At 44.4% G+C, this 16,389-nt stretch overlaps 1 protein-coding gene across 3 annotated transcripts in view; it reads left to right on the plus strand.

The window, feature by feature from the left end:
• Positions 1-16,389, plus strand: part of crppa (CDP-L-ribitol pyrophosphorylase A) — a 481,556-nt gene that overhangs the window by 191,595 nt on the left and 273,572 nt on the right. For all 3 annotated transcript variants that reach the window (XM_068009407.1, XM_068009398.1, XM_068009416.1), the window contains exon 7: positions 8,364-8,453. In XM_068009407.1, the coding sequence (XP_067865508.1) occupies positions 8,364-8,453 (90 nt within the window). The remainder of the gene's footprint in view (positions 1-8,363; positions 8,454-16,389) is intronic.

Below are 16,389 nucleotides of genomic sequence, written 5' to 3' on the forward strand. Positions count from 1 at the left end.
AAATGAAAGTAAAATGGGGGGCTGTCATGCTCTGAAATTATTGAACTCAATGTTCAGTCCGGCAGGCTATAGTGTGCCTAATCGGTAGATGAGATGCTGTGCTTCGAGCTTGCGTTGATGTTCACTGGAACACTGCAGCAATCCCAGGACAGAGATGTGAGCATGAGAGCAGGGGGGAGTGTTGAAATGGCAAGCAACCGGAAGCTCAGGGTCCTGCTTGCGGACTGAGCGGAGATGTTCCGCAAAGCGGTCACCCAGTCTGCGCTTGGTCTCCCCAATGTCGAGGAGACCACACTGTGAGCAGCGAATACAGTATACTTCATTGAAAGAAGTACAAGTAAATCGCTGCTTCACCTGAAAGGAGTGTTTGGGGCCTGGGATAGTGAGGAGAGAGGAGGTAAATGGGCAGGTATTACACGTCCTGCGATTGCAGGGGAAGGTGCCATGGGACGGGGACGAGGTGGTGGGGGTAATGGAGGAGTGGACCAGGGTGTCGCGGAGGGAACGATCCCTTCGGAATGCTGACAGGGGAAGGGAGGGGAAGATGCGACTGGTAGTGGCATCACGCTGGAGGTGGCGGAAATGGCGGAGGATGATCCTTTGGATATGGAGGCTGATGGGGTGAAAAGTGAGGACAAGGGGAACCCTGTCACGGTTCTGGGAGGGAGGGGAAGGGGTGAGGGTAGAGGTGCGTGGAATGGGCCGGACACGGTTGAGGGCCCTGTCAACCACAATGGGGGGAAATCCTCGGTTGAGGAAAAAGGAGGTCATATCAGAAGCACCGTCATGGAAGGTAGCATCATCAGAGCAGATGCGTCGGAGACGGAGAAATTGGGAGAATGGAATGGAGTCCTTGCAGGAGGTAGGGTGTGAAGAAGTGTAGTCGAGGTAGCTGTGGGAGTCGGTGGGCTTATAATGGATATTAGTGGACAACCTATCCCCAGAGATGGAGACAGAGAAGTCGAGGAAGGGAAGGGAAGTCAGAGATGGACCATGTAAAGGTGAGAGAAGGGTGGAAATTGGAAGCAACGTTGATAAAGTTTTCCAGTTCGGGGCGGGAGCAGGAAACGGCACCGATACAGTCATCAATGTACCGGAAAAAGAGTTGGGGGAGGGGGCCTGAGTAGGACTGGAACAAAGAATGCTCAACATATCCCACAAAAAGACAGGCATAACTAGGACCCATGCGGGTACCCATAGCGACACCTTTTACTTGAAGGAAGTGCGTGGAGTTGAAGGAGAAGTTGTTCAATGTGAGAACAAGTTCAGCCAGGCGGAGGAGGGTAGTGGTGGATGGGGACTGGTCGGGCCTCTGTTCCAGAAGCCACGGTATCTATATGGCTACTCCAGTTCAGTCAATGGTAACCCCCAGGATGTTGATAGTGGGGGTTTCAGCGATGGTAATGCCATTGAATGTCATGGGGAGATGGTTAGATTCTCTCTTGTTGGAGATGGTCATTGCCTGGAACTTGTCTGGCACAAATGTTACTTACCACTTATCAGCCCAAGCCTGGATATTGTCCAGGTCTTGCTGCATTTCTACACGGACTGCTACAGTATCTGAGGAGTCGCGAATGGTGCTGAACATTGTGCAATCATCAGCGAACATCCCCACTTCTGACCTTATGATTGAAGGAAGGTCATTGATGAAGCAGCTGAAGATGGTTGGGCCGAGGACACTACTCTGAGGAACCCCTGATGTAATGTCCTGGAGCTGAGATGATTGACTTCCAAAAACCACAACCATCTTCCTTTGCGCTAGGTATGATTCCAACCAGCGGAGACTTTTCCCCCTGATTCCCATTGACTTCAGTTTTGCTAGGGCTCCTTGACGCCATACTCGGTCAAATGCTGCCTTGATGTCAAGGGCAGTCACTCTCACCTCACAGCTTGAGTTCAGCTCTTGTCCATGTTTGAACCAAGCCTGTAATGAGGTCAGGAGCTGAGTGGCCCTGGCAGAACCTTAACTGAGCAACTCTGATCAGGTGATTGTTAAGCAAATGCCGCCTGATAGCAATGTCCATGGCACCTGCCATTACTTTACTAATGACTGAGAGTAGACTGATGGGGCGGTAATTGGCCGGGTTAGATTTGTCCTGCTTTTTGTGTACAGGACATACCTGGGCAATTTTCCACATTGCTGCGTAGATGCCAGTGTTGTAGCTAAACTGGAACAGTTTGGCAAGGGGCACAGGTCATCAGTACTATTGCTGGAATGTTGTCAGGGACCGTAGCCTTTGCAGTATCCAGTGCCTTCAGTTGTTTCTTGATATCATGTGGAGTGAATCGAATTGGCTGAAGACTGGCATCTGTGATGTCTGGGGAACCTCAGTAAGAGGCCGAGATGGATCAACCACTTGGCACTTCTGGCTTAAGATGCAAATGCTTCAGCCTTATCTTTTGCACTGATGTGCTGTGCTGTCCCATCATTGAGGATGGGAATATTTGTGGAGCCACTTCCTCCTGTTGGTTGTTTAATTGTCTGCCACCATTCTACATTGGGTAGATGTATATGCTTCCACTTATGGAGAGTCAAAAACTCGAAGCTATAAATGTTAGATAGTCATTAATAAATCCAACAAGGAATTTCAGAGAAATTTCGTTACTGAGAGTATTGAGAATGTGGAACTTACTACCACATGGAATGGCTGAAGCGAATAGCATAGGTGCATTTCAGTGGAAGCTAGATGAGTTCTTCTTTTCTTCTTTCTTTTGGGCCTCCTTATCTCAAGAGACAATGGGTAAGCGCCTGGAGGTGGTCAGTGGTTTGTGAAGCAGCACCTGGAGTGGCTATAAAGGCCAATTCTAGAGTGACAGGCTCTTCCACAGGTGCTGCAGAGAAATTTGTTTGTCGGGGCTGTTGCACAGTTGGCTCTCTCCTTGCGCCTCTGTCTTTTTTCCTGCCAACTACTAAGTCTCTTCGACTCGCCACATTTTAGTCCTGTCTTTATGGCTGCCCGCCAGCTCTGGCGAACGCTGGCAACTGACTCCCACGACTTGTGATCAATGTCACAGGATTTCATGTCGCGTTTTCAGACGTCTTTAAAGCGGAGATGTGGACGGCCGGTGGGTCTGAAACCATTGGCGAGCTCGCTGTACAATGTGTCTTTGGGGATCCTGCCATCTTCCATGCGGCTCACATGGCCAAGCCGTCTCAAGCGCCGCTGACTCAGTAGTGTGTACAAGCTGGGGATGTTGGCCGCCTCGAGGACTTCTGAGTAAATGAGGGAGAAAGGAATAGAAGGGCATACTGAAAGAATGAGATGAAATAAGGTGGGAAGAGGCTCATGTGAAGCATTAACTCTTGCATTTGTTGTATTGTGCCAAATAGCCTGTTTCTCTGCTGTCGAATTCTGTGACCTAGCTTTCAATTGCACGCTGTGAAATGTGCGTTCCCTGTTCCCACTCCATGGCTAAGAGCATTAACTCAGCAACTCTATGGTTCTGGAGGCTTTATTTTCAATAGTAACCTAACTTATTCTGAGGATACAAAGATCATTGGCTGGCTAAGCTTTGATTTATAAAACTGAATGGAAAATGACAACTATAAATCTACTTTAAGTCCATATTTAATGCTGTTTTGAAATCCTTCTAATGACTGCAAACTAACTTATTCATCGACGTGTTTTAGATAATCTGCTTTCAAATAGGGACATGGTTTACACACATGCAATTGGAAGCAACTTTATTTGGTTATCCTGTTTGTTGTTTGAATGGTATGTGCAAATGAGATTGTGTTGAGTGATCAGACTCCTTGAAACAGATTGCTAATATGTCATCACTCAGAAGCAATTAGTTCATCCCCCCAAGCCATTTTAAAGCTCCTTCTTCAGTAAACAAAGAGAACTGTTTATCTTTGGTTAATTAGGCAAGTTAAATGAAAGGATCAACACTTTCAGTGCTCCAATTACACTGCACCAAACAGTGTGATATCAGGTTAAATTTTTAAAACAATGTGCGGGGGCAGCTAGTTATACTGTCATTTGCATTGCTGTTGTGTGGGAGAAACCAGAGCTCCATCTGCAAACTCAAATGAATTTATGGAACTCTGCTCACTGGCCGATGACCAGATGAATTTGGAAGGCGAGGAATCAGCTGTTACTTTTAATAATAGTATCAGTAATATACACTTAGCAGTTTGAGTTACTTTCAAACTTCATAACACGTCAGAAGTACACGATATCCAACATCAAGAGTTTGATATCATCTTTTCCAAGTGGTCTTCGTTGCTCCATCTCTTGTGGCCTGCCTTGTCTAGGCCCTAAAATCTGGAATTCATTCCCTAAATGAATTCACTTCTCTACCTCTCGTCCTTTAAGACAATGGTTCTTAAACGTTTTCATCTGTGGACCACTTAGGTGGAACAAAGGACCTCGTGGACCACCTACCGGCCCTATCACACCTACTTTTGCTAGCCACCGTAAAAAAAATTAATCAGAATTAATGGGAAAAGTGGTGCTACTTTTGAATGGAGCATGCAGTAGCAATGTGGCCAGACCTGTTTTTCGGAACACCAGGTACAGATTGAACCTGAGCACTTAGTGACACTTGGTGTTTGCGTACCGAGGGGCTACACACAGCTTGATGCAGCTGCACACAAAGATGGCCATCAGGATGAGGGCAACGTTGGGTACTTTCCCCGCCCTTTCTCTAGAGATTTGTACATCCTGTCCCTGTGGTCACAGTCCATTTTTGATCTCCAAATAAAGTGGAAGATGGCTCGGGTGTTTGCCGCTGCACAGGAGTAGGGTATAGGAACATAGGAAATAGGAGCAGGAGTAGGCCATTCGGCCCCTCGTGTCTGCTGCACCATTCAACTAGAGCATGGCTGATCTTCTACCTCAATGCCACTATCCCCATATCCCTTGATATCCTTAACATCTAGAAATATATCAATCTCTGTCTTGAACATACTCAAAGTCTGAGCCTCCACAGCCCTCTGTGGTAGAGAATTCCACAGATTCACCACCCTCTGAGTGAGGAAATTCCTCCTCATCTCTGCCCTAAATGGCCTACCCCTTATTCTGAGACTGTGTCCCCTGGTTCTAGACCGCCCAGCCAGGGGAATCATCCTTCCTGTATCAACCATATTGAACCCTGTAAGAATTTTGTATGCCTCAATGAGATCACCTTTCATTTTTCTAAACTCTAGAGAATACAGGCCCAGTCTCCTCAATCTCTCCTCATAGGACAGTCCTGCCATCCCAGGAATCAGTCTGGCGAACCTTCATTGCACTCTCTTTCGGGAAAGTATAATACAGCAACACCGAGGGTACCTCGCATCTGATGACCAGGTTCTTACCCGCAATGGAGAGCGAGTGTCATTCCCACAAGTCCACTTTCTGTTTCACCTTAGCTATAGGCATCCCCCAGGTTTTGGTGTATGCCCTGGCTCCTTCAAACCATATTCCCAACACCTTCAGAATGTCTGACCTGATGGTGAAGGGGATAAAGGATCGGTTGGCCCAGTTCCCAAAGAACATGGCCTCACTCTTGCCGCAATTCACTTTGGCTTCTGAGGCCAGTTCGAACTGGTTGCAGATGCCCATCGGTCTGCGAACCAAAGGCAGATCTGAGCCAAAGATGGCGACATTGCCCATGTACAGGTAGGCGTTGACCTGAGCACTTCCGTTGCTTTGGATCATCACTAATCTTATGCCCAAATCCTTCCTGATGGACTCTGCAAAAGGTTCAATGCAACATGTGAACAAGACAAAGGAAAAAGGACAGCCTTGCCTAACTCCAGATTTGGTTGAAAAGCTTTCTGATTCTCACCCATTGATTGAAACTATGCTACTGATGTTTGTATAGAGCAGTTGGATCCAATTACAGATTCCCTCGCCAAGCCCAATTTTGGAGAGCAGATCCGTCATGTAAGAATGTGATATTCTGTCTTAGAATGGAAAAAGCGCAGAAGGAGGCCATTCAGCCATTGATATCCTTGCCGACTCTCTGCAAGAGCAACTCACCTAGTCTCACTCCCCTGCCTTTTCACCGTAGCCTTGGTAATTTTTTCTCTTCATATAATTATCCCGTTCTCTTTTTAAAGCCTCCATTGAATCTGCCTCCACCACACTCTCACGCAGAGCATTCCAGATCCTAACCACTCACTGTGTAAAAATGTTTTTCCTCATGTTGCCGTTTTTTTCCCCCAATCACCTTAAATTGGTGTCCTCTGGTTTTCTATCCTTCCACCAGTTTCTCCCCTATATACTTTGTGCGGCGCCCTCATGATTTTCAACACCTCTATCAAATCTCCTTTTAATCTTCTCTTCTCCAAGGACAACAGACCCAGCTTTTCCAATCTGTCCATGTAACTGAAGTTCCTCATCCCTGGAACCATTCTCGTTAATCTTTTCTGCACCCTCTCTCATGCTTTTGCATGTTTCCTGAAGTGTGGTGCCTAGAACTGGACACTATACTCATTTGAGGCCGAACCAGTGTTTTGTACAGGGTTATCGTAACTTCCTTGAAGTTCCCAAGCAGCTCCATAACAGAGGACTCTGTGCTCTACTAGCTGTTCCCAGGGGTTCACATAGAGATAAGCATCAACAGCTGCTGGAGGACCATTAACTCGGTGAAAGATGCTCTTTGGTCTGCCTGAAACCTGTTGGTCTTCCAGTGCAAAGAGCTGTCCACGGCCAAGTGTTGCAGACTGGCACATTCCAAGGTCCAGGACTATATGCTGAGGGTGACACTAAATCTAAGGGCAGCTGCCACAAAGGCTCAATGGGGAAAGGCCACAGTCTAAGGCCCTTCCGCCATAGTAGACAGAGGGGCTGAAACCCATGAAAAACCCCTTCGGCTGTATACACCAGAGAATGTTTGACATGAAATGTAAATATACATTGTAAATCTGACCTGTAATTGTAAGAGTAGTTAGGCACTTCATGTACTGTATTGAAAGAAATTGAATTGCATTTCACTTTATGTAATGTCAAATTTGAACTGTTATGCCATTTTTCTTTTACAACCTTTATGAATAAGGTATATTTAAAAAAGTTACACACTGAAGGATCAGAGTGACATTTTGATTCACGTAAGTGAAGCATCACCGCCTAAACGTTACTATAGGCTGGATTTTATTCCAGTGACAGGGATCCTGGTGGCGGGCTGGAAGGTGGGGGGAGACCCTGACTCGGTCCTCTGTCGGACGTCCAGTGCAATTACACGGCAGGCAGCCAATTAACTGCCTGCCGCTGGGGATGTCGTCCCTTTAAGAGACGGGCTCCTGCCTCCAGAGTTGCTGGCCAATTGGAAGGCCGGCAGCTCTGCAGTACCGGCAGCGCCACTGGGAGTGGTGACCACAGCCAGTACTGCAGGAGACCCCGCAGTACCGAGGACGTGGAGACCCCGGGAGAGGTGAGTGGAGGGGTCGCTGGGGCCATTAAAGCAGGCCCTGGTGACGAGGTGTGGGGGAGGGTGTTAGTGAGGGTGGCCATTGGTCTTCCCGGGGGCGGAAAGTGGTCATCGCCGCTGGGGCGGCCTTCAAGGGGCCCTGGATTGCCCCCAATGGAGGGAGCCCCTCGACCCCGCTAGGAGGCTGCCAGGCTTCAATAAAATTGAGGTGGAGGCAGGAAGAAGCCCTTAAGTGACCATTAATTGGCCACTTAAGGGCCTCAATTGGCCTGGGACAGAATAGTCATCCTCGGCCTTCCCCACCTCAGACAAAATGACAGGGGGCCAGGTGACGTCAGGAATGGCACCTCCTGCTATTTTGTTTGCCTCTCCCGCCTATGTGCTCGCCTCCAAAATCCCGTCCTCTGTCTTACTGCTGGTAATGTATTCAGAAGTACTTACTGTTTTACAACTTAAACAATAACTTCCTCAACAACAGCTACCTCTGACCTACTTTATAATATACAGTGACCAGAATGTAGAAGATGAACTTTATGAATGAGTAATTTGCGATTATGCATTACATTATGATTTAAATAACAGAATAATCTTTCATGGCTGAATGTTTCACAGGAGCCGAGAGACGCTCCATTCAATACACTAATTAACAGCACTTTATGGGAGTGTGAGGTTAGTCTCTCAGCCTCCCCACAATGATTGAGATTTTGATCAGCAGGTCAGGCATTTGTGATTAATTTTTGAAGAAAAAAATTTTTTTAATGGCAAAAATACATGTAACTGTTTCCAAAATATGCAAAGCAGTATTTTCATAAAGTTTGTCTTAAGATTGTTGCAGAACTTTTCCACAGTGAACTACATCTATTTTGTATTAAATGTACTGTCTTTCAATTTAGTTCTTAATTGCTATTTTATGCATAATGAATATCATGAGTTGTCTGTACATGCTTTACTTCGACATTTTTAATGTCTGCTGTTTAATGATCTCTATCTTTCTCTGCCAACAGGTGGATGTGCTGAAGTGGTCACTGAGTAAAGAGAGCCACTGTGTTCAGGCCATCTCCTCAGGCCTGTACTATAACTTCATTTACATCAATGTGAGTATGAGGTATATTTTTCAAATGTTTACATTGAAGAATCCTTTTATATCACACTGGCGGTGAATAACTGTGACACAAGCAGTAATTCACCTTTTTTCAAGATCACTACATTGTATTCTTTAATTTGACTTGTAGTAAGATGCTGGCATTTTTAAAATGGAAACCTTGGTTCCTGCTTCTGCCAAGTAGCACCTGTAGGCGAAAGCAAATACACAGCTCTGATTGAGAGCATTGCTTGTTCATTACAGATGTAAACTGGTTTCTGTCTATTGCTTTCTCAGATTTTTGTGTGTGTGTAGGAAGTAGGGTTTCCAATTCTCCTGGATTAGCCTGGAATCTCTTGGAACTGAGGATTGATCTCCCAGGCACTGCTGCTAGTAGCCCCAGAGAAAAGTACTTAGTATTGATGGTTTGCACCTGCAGAGCTGCCCTGTGAACTGCAATTGGTAGGTAAATCCTAAATTTACCAATAGCTACTATAAGAGCAGTGAGCTTATGCTGAAACTGTATAAATCATCACTTCGGCCACAACTTGAGTACTGTGTGCAGTTCTGGTCACCTCATTACAGAAAGGATGTAATTGCGCTAGAGAGGAGATTTATGAGGATGTTGCCAGGACTGGAAAAATGCAGCTATAAGGAAAGATTGGATAGGCTGGGTTGTTCTTCTTGGAACAGAGGAGGTTGAGGGGAGATTGATTGAGATGTACAAAATCGTGAGGGGCCTGGATAGAGTGGATGGGAAGGGCCTATTTACCTGAGCAGAGAGGTCAGTGACTAAGGGGCATAGATTTAATGTAATTGGTAGAAGGATTAGAGGGGAGGTGAGGAAAACCTCTTTCACCCAGAGGGTGGTGGGGGTCTGGAACTCACTGTCTGAAAGGGTGGTAGAGGCAGAAAATCTCACCTCATTTAAAAGGTGCCTGGATGTGCACCTGAAGTGCCGTACCCTGCAGGGCTACGGACCAAATGCTGGAAAGTGGCATTAGGCTGGGTAGCTCTTTTTTTTCGGCTGGTGCAGATGTGATGGGCCAAATGGCCTCTTTCTGTGCTGTAAACTTTCTGTGATTCTACTCAAAATTCCCTCAATTGGCAAAAGTTGCCTCTCTGCTGTGTGTGCACCCTCTTCCAACAGTTAATTGACTGGGATCACGACCTTTGACAGAATTTGGTGTTTCTATATTTCTGGCAGTTATCTCGCGAGGTAGTCTTCAGCAGTTTTAGACTTTAACACTGTAATATTAAATGCATTCACTGAATTAAAAAAAGATTGCAGTACTTCATCTTTACTTTGCTGAGAAAGGTGGAGCGATTTATATCACATCTGTCGCTTGGGACGTATGCTCCCTGTAATTTTATTGGTAGAATGGTAAATATTACAATTCTAATAAAAAGCCGCTCTGATGAAATCTTGTAGGTTTTTGAATTGTTTGGAATCAATACAATCAGCTAGAATTGCATTGTTGTGTCGGCTTTATAAATTGGGGCACAGAGTACAAAAGCAAGGAAGTTATGATGAACCTTTATAAAACAATGATTCAGCGTCAACTGGAGTACTGTGTCCAGTTCTGGGCGCTGCACCTTAGGAAGGATGTGAAGGTATTAGAGAGGGGGCAGAAAAGATTTACGAGAATGGTTCCAGGGATGAGGGACTTCAGTTACATGGATAGATTGGGGAAGCTTGGATTGTTCTTAGGGAAAAGAAAGTTGAGAGAAGATTTGATCGAAGTGTTCAAAATCATGAGGGGTCTGAATAGAGTAGATAGAGTGAAATTGTTCCCATGGTGGAAGGGTTGAGAGCCAGAGGACACCAATTTAAGGTGATTGGCAAAGGGACCAAAGGTGACATGAGGAAAAACCTTTTTATGCAGCGAGTGGTTAGGATCTGGAATACACTGCCTGAGAGTGTGCTGGAGACAGATTCAATCATGGCTTTCAAAAGGGAATTAGATAATTATCTGAAGAGAAAATAATTGCAGGGCTATGGGGAAAGGCCGAGGGAGTGGGAGGAGCTCAATTGCCCTTGCAGAGAGCATGGACATAATGGGCCGAATGAGTTCCTTCTGTGCTGTAACCATTTTTTGATTCTAAGATTGTATGTTGCTGTGGATGTTTTGCTCAATTTAAAGCTTCCAGCTAAGAGAGAAAAACATGAACCTTAAGAGTTGGTGACTTAAACTATGCAATCGGAACCCCTGAAGAACTTCCACGAGTAGCAACATTCATGTAATCTGTGCCTAAAGCCTTGTTTCTTTAAGAGTGGAAAGGTTTAAACGAGTCTCTACACTACTCTGCAGGCAGTGTCTTTGTGGGGAACAAGCCAGGCATAGAAAGGGAAGGAAGGGAAATTGTAAGCATTGCTCTGGGTAGGCTGGTACACTTCCTGCTGCACAACAGCAGGAACAACTTGCATTCATACCACATAATAATACCATCATTGTCCCAAAGCATTTTGTAGAGGGGTCAGGGCCCTCTAATGCTGATAGATTTAGAGAGATGAGGGAAAACATAAACGGACAAGAACTGATCATCATTATGCCCAGAAAATGATCAATTTTGCAGATCTATGTCCTACACCCCAAGGACGCTGGAAAAATATTGAATGCCATGTTGACCTCGGAAAATTTATGGACGTCCAGGTGGCTGTCTAAAGCTGGCAGTGGACTACTTGCATATGCTAATGAGGGGGCCTAAGGCCTGCTTTAGGACTCCTTTGAGAAACTGGACTGCCTTCCCTTGTGGATTTGGCCTCGCAAGCAATGTCAGCAAAACTAAGTTTAGCTCCTTCCAGCTCAGCAACAATGACTGGCCTTTCTTGTGCTCTCGTCCATACCCAACCCTTCTTGGAAATGAACTGAGAGGCACTGTTAGCAAGACAAGTGATACAAAATTGTTTGTCTGAAATCAGTGAGCTGTCTGTAGAGGTGTGACACATTGTTTAAATAAAGCTCAGGGCCCAATTTCGGCCAGCCTTGGACCTCCCGGTTCAGGCTTGCACTGGCTGGAAGAGATGAGCAGTATTATCCCTGCCACAGGTTAATCAAACTTTGTTATCTTAGGCCTCAGTTTTTAAAGCGATAGCTGGTCATCAGGAATAACCCAGGGTGCTGAGGTTCCTCGTAGCATCCCTAATGCATTCTGTTCAGAAGAGCTAACTCAACACAGAACAACGACCAAACTTTTAACCATCCTGGTCCGGCTGGCTCCATTTGTAAATATACGCTGATCGCCTCTGCATCTTGTTTAAGGGAATTTAATTAAACCTTTCAACAGGGTAGTTCTGGAGGTGGTCACATGACCAAATTGTCACATGATTGGATGTCATGTGATCAAACCTCCAGAAATAGATCCAACCAGAGTTGGGAACTCGAGTTGGAGGGTCAGGCAAATAGATCCAGTCTGGATTAAAGCTGATATCTTCAAAGGACAGCCTGCCTATGTTTATATTAATTAATTCTTCCAGACAGATCCATATCGGCAAAAATTGATTTGATTAATTGCTCAGCATATGCAGTTTGTCATTGTGAGGAAGAGATTGAACTGTAATATCTATTCTTTTGGGGGTTTCCTGCTAGGTTGTCTCAAAATGAGCAAAGTTAGCTTGTGACATGAATACCTTGAGATAGCTGCTCATTTTTAATTAATTTCAGATCATTTATATTATCATTGCAGTGAGACACATCTCCATGAACATCAGGGTGCTATCTCTACTTTATTCGGTATAACTCAAGTGATAAAAGGGTAGGTGGTTAGCTCTGAAGCTTGCTATATCTGATTCAATGTACATGGAGGATTAAGTTTCATTTCATAAAAGGCATGGGCCTGCTTTGGTATTTTCCTTTTGCAATAAGCACAAGTATAGAGTGTTAGGAGACGGTCCAAACAGTGTTACATAGATGCTGCTATTTGACTTGTGCGTCAAATGACCATGCCTGAGCCACCCCTTTCTCTAGCTGCCATGGTCATCCCATTGCAAAGTTCTATTGCGGATTCCCTCTCCCCCTACGAAATACTAGTTTATTAGCCTCTGAAGAGAGAGGCGTTTTATCAGAACTGAGTCGGGAAGGTGAGCCTTTATGAAACTGATGAATAAAAGTGGGGAGTGCTTCCCTAGATAATCATTAAATATGATAAATACAAGTACGAAGAGGCAGCGGATGTAAGCCTGGGAATGGACTTTTTGGTGGGCGGTAGGGTGGAAGAGCAGAGAGAGACAAGAGGAAGAGAGGTTGCAGGAGGGCAAAGGACAAGTGGAGAGTGAGGAAAAGTGGAGGTGATGAAGAAAGAGTTTTCAATTATCCACTGCTTTACAGAGAATGAAGTGCTTTGGATGTGTAGTCACTTTTATAAAAAATATGGGAAGGGGGAAAGAAAGAAGTGAAGACAGAGGGAGTTGGATTGGGGATGTACAAGAGCAAGAATGAAATAGAAAGGCTCGGAAGGGAGAAGAAGGAGCTGGCATTGTATAGGTTTTCATACATATAGAGAAGTTTATCAAAGTAAAACACAAAATGAACATTGTATTAAAAAGTAACAATACCGTTTAAATTTATTTGCTGTATTTTTAAAGAAGCTTCTGTTTTTGAGAGATCCAGTGTCCATAATCGATGGCAGTGGAGGGGTAGTTCAGGGGGAGGGGGAGAGGGAATCCGCAATAGAACTTTGCAATGGGATGACCATGGCAGCTAGAGAAAGGGGTGGCTCAGGCATGGTCAGAGAACACCAATGACATCCCAAATGCAGCCGTGATAGTGCAAGTTGTTGGAGCAAAAGAAGCTTGAGTGCATTACCTGAGGAGCCTATGCAAATATTCTAGAGTGCCCAGCAGTACTGTAATAGCAGGCACCAGGATAGCCATGGTGGCAACGGGATTAACCATGGCAGTGATGGGGCAGGGGGATTAAGTGCCCACACCCATGAAGACATAATTGTAAAATCTGGAATATTCAAGAGGCTGGAATTAGAGGAATGCAGATATCTCAGAGGGTTGCAGGGCTGGAGAAGATTAGAGAGATATGGAGTGGTGAGGCCATGGAGGGATTTGAAAACAAGTATGAAAGGCATTGTTTCACAAGAAACCAATGCAGGTCAGCGAGTACACTAAATAAGAGGTTGTGAGGAGGCACTGATGGTTTAATCAGGTATCAGGGAAGGTACACAACTGATGAAGGCCATAGGAAAATGCCTGAAGGCCAAAAGATTAAAGTTTTTAAAAATTGTGTTCACTTTTTAAATGAAAGCTTAAACTAAAAACCTAATGAAAGCTTCAAATGAAAACTTGTAAAGGAGGGAGGGTGAAAAAATTCAAAGCAGATGCAGACACCAGGGCCCTACATCTCCACAAGTCGTGGTGGAGCTGAGTGATGCGTGCAAAGAAGCACTTAGCGCACCACTACGGGAGGCTTTAATTACAGCGTGCAAGTTTACATAAGCAAAACCCAATATAAATGCAGATATAGGAATTTATAGTGGGAATAAGTTAACTTAAAATGTGTGACAAATTGTGACCACGGCAAGTTAAGTGGTGTAGATGGAAAGTGCATGCAGGTGTAAGGTATACAAATATAGCATGTAAAAGTTTTGAGACATGTCCCTCAACACTTCAGGCATTATATTTTGTGTATAACACCAACAAATCATAACTGAACAATCTTCAGTCTTGAAAAAGTATGCAAAGAAAGGCCAGTCAATTCCTGCTGGTGTTCTTGACCTATCTAAGAGCCAAGCAGCTGCCAATCTTGAGAAACTTCAAGCAGTAATGTTAATTGGCCTCTAATTGACCTGGAGGATTGCCTTTTTAGGCCTTTTGCCCACAGGAAGTACCTGACCACTTATCTTTAAGGGTCAGTCTAGATTAACAGCTAACTATCACAACCGTTTTGTAAAGTCCAGACTGCCCCTGAGCAATGCCACATTAGATTAGCTAGTACATTATAAACAATAACACATGTAGGAGTATGTTGCAAGGTGGTAATGCAGCTTGGGATGCAAATGCCATTGATAAATCACTTCTTCCTTGAAATTGCTTTGTGTGATATTCACAGTGAAATCATGAATGGGTTTGTATGAAATTCTATATCAACTATTTTAATCAAGGTGCTATATCATTTAAAATTAGTAGGTAACTGCCTTTATTAAATTGTGACCAAAGAAATTTTAAGCCAGTACGTTAAGACATTTGTTACCACTATCACCCAGCATGATTTCAAACTGGTGGTTTGCATGTAATTTAAGCCATTGATGTTTTTCTGCCTTGCAGCATATTCTTAGCATTCTGTCACTCTTTGTTTATAACATGTAATGGCACCAGCAATTTGCCTTTAATTTAGAATGTCCCAAGGTGCCTCACAAAAGCATAGGAAAAACAGATTCTAAACCAAAGGGGTAGAGATTAGGAATAGTTACTAAAAGCTTGGCCAAGGAGATAGTTTTTGAGGTGAGTTTTATCGGAGGAGAGGGAAGTGAAGAGGTAGAGGGGTTTAGGGAAGAAATTTCAGTGCGTCAGGCCTTCATAGCTGAATACACAGCTGTGAAAGGTGGGGTAGAGAGAGGTTGTGAGGGTGGGGAGGTGAGGAGGATGGCGTAAGAGGCTAGAGGTAGAGCAATAGTGTGGTGGAGGGCAGGTAAAGTCTTTAAAAAAGGGGCAGGCTCGGCCAAAAAGGAATTTAGGCAGAAGGATGAGAATTTTAAATTTGAGATGCTGGAGGAGTGGGAGCTAATGTTGTTTCAACGAAACTGGGGCTCCTGGAGGCAGCTTCTTAATTCATCCTGCCATGGTTACTTCCTGATTCCTGATCCAGAATTCATCTCAACTTTGGGATCATGACCCACCTGGAAAAATTCAACCCAGAGAGTTTTCAGCCATTGTTTGAAATGTTTCAGAATAGGATTGCATGACTAACTCCCTAACTCCTCACAATACTCACTGTTGACTTCAAAAGTAATCTCAAATGAGTAATTTACTTGACTAGCTCAGATTGGAGCAGACTGGGATTGCTATTGTTAGCTTGGTTTAACTCATAACTTGAACAATCCACATGGCTTTAGAAAAGATTCCACATGAGACCCAGATTGAATCCAGTTTGCTTTGAAATGATGACATGAATCATAGAATTTTACAGCACAGAAGGAGGCTATTTGGCCTATTATACCTGTTCTGGCCATCTGGAAAAGCTAACCATTTAGTCTTGTTCTTTTGCGCTTTTCCCATTGCCTTTTCATTTTTTCAAATATTTATCAATTTTCCTTTTAACCAGCGTTATTGATTATGCTTCCATCACTCTTCTTGGCGTGGCATTTTATGTTTTAACGTGCCATCTGCATTAAAAAAAATCTCCTAACCTCTCCCTTCATTCTTTTGATGATAGTCTTAAATTTATGTTCTGCTTACTGATTCGCCAACCAGTGGAAATTGTGTTTTCTGTAATTACTTTATCAAAACCCTTCAAAACATGACTATCAGGAATGTAGTATTTTTATTTTTTTATGTGTGAAGGTTGTCTGCAAGGCTGTTTCTTTTGAAATCAGGACTACCCTAACACCAGCCATGTGCAGAAGGCAAGTGCAGACGCAACAAGGCGTGTGCAGGCAGCTACCAGCATCATTATAGAGCATGCCATTCGTATCCTGAAGCAATGCTTCAGATACTTCAATGGATTAGGGATGGTTTTGCTGTATACACTTGCCCTGCCATGCTCTTCTAAAGTCAGTCATCATTGTCTTCTGCATAACTTTACAAGACAAAAAGGCCTACTGAGAAAAGGGAGGAAGTCACCAGTCAGAGCTAAGGGGCCAGAGCTATTTTGAGGCCCTGGTCACATTTAAGTAGGGCCAGTAAGCTGCCCACCTCAAATGGGTATCTTGATACAGCTTGCTCAATCCGGGCAGGCATGGCAAAGTAGATTCTGGGAGAGATATCATGATTTTGGAGGAAG

The sequence above is a fragment of the Heterodontus francisci genome, chromosome 2 (genome assembly GCF_036365525.1).
Source record: "Heterodontus francisci isolate sHetFra1 chromosome 2, sHetFra1.hap1, whole genome shotgun sequence".
Lineage (NCBI taxonomy): Eukaryota > Metazoa > Chordata > Chondrichthyes > Heterodontiformes > Heterodontidae > Heterodontus > Heterodontus francisci.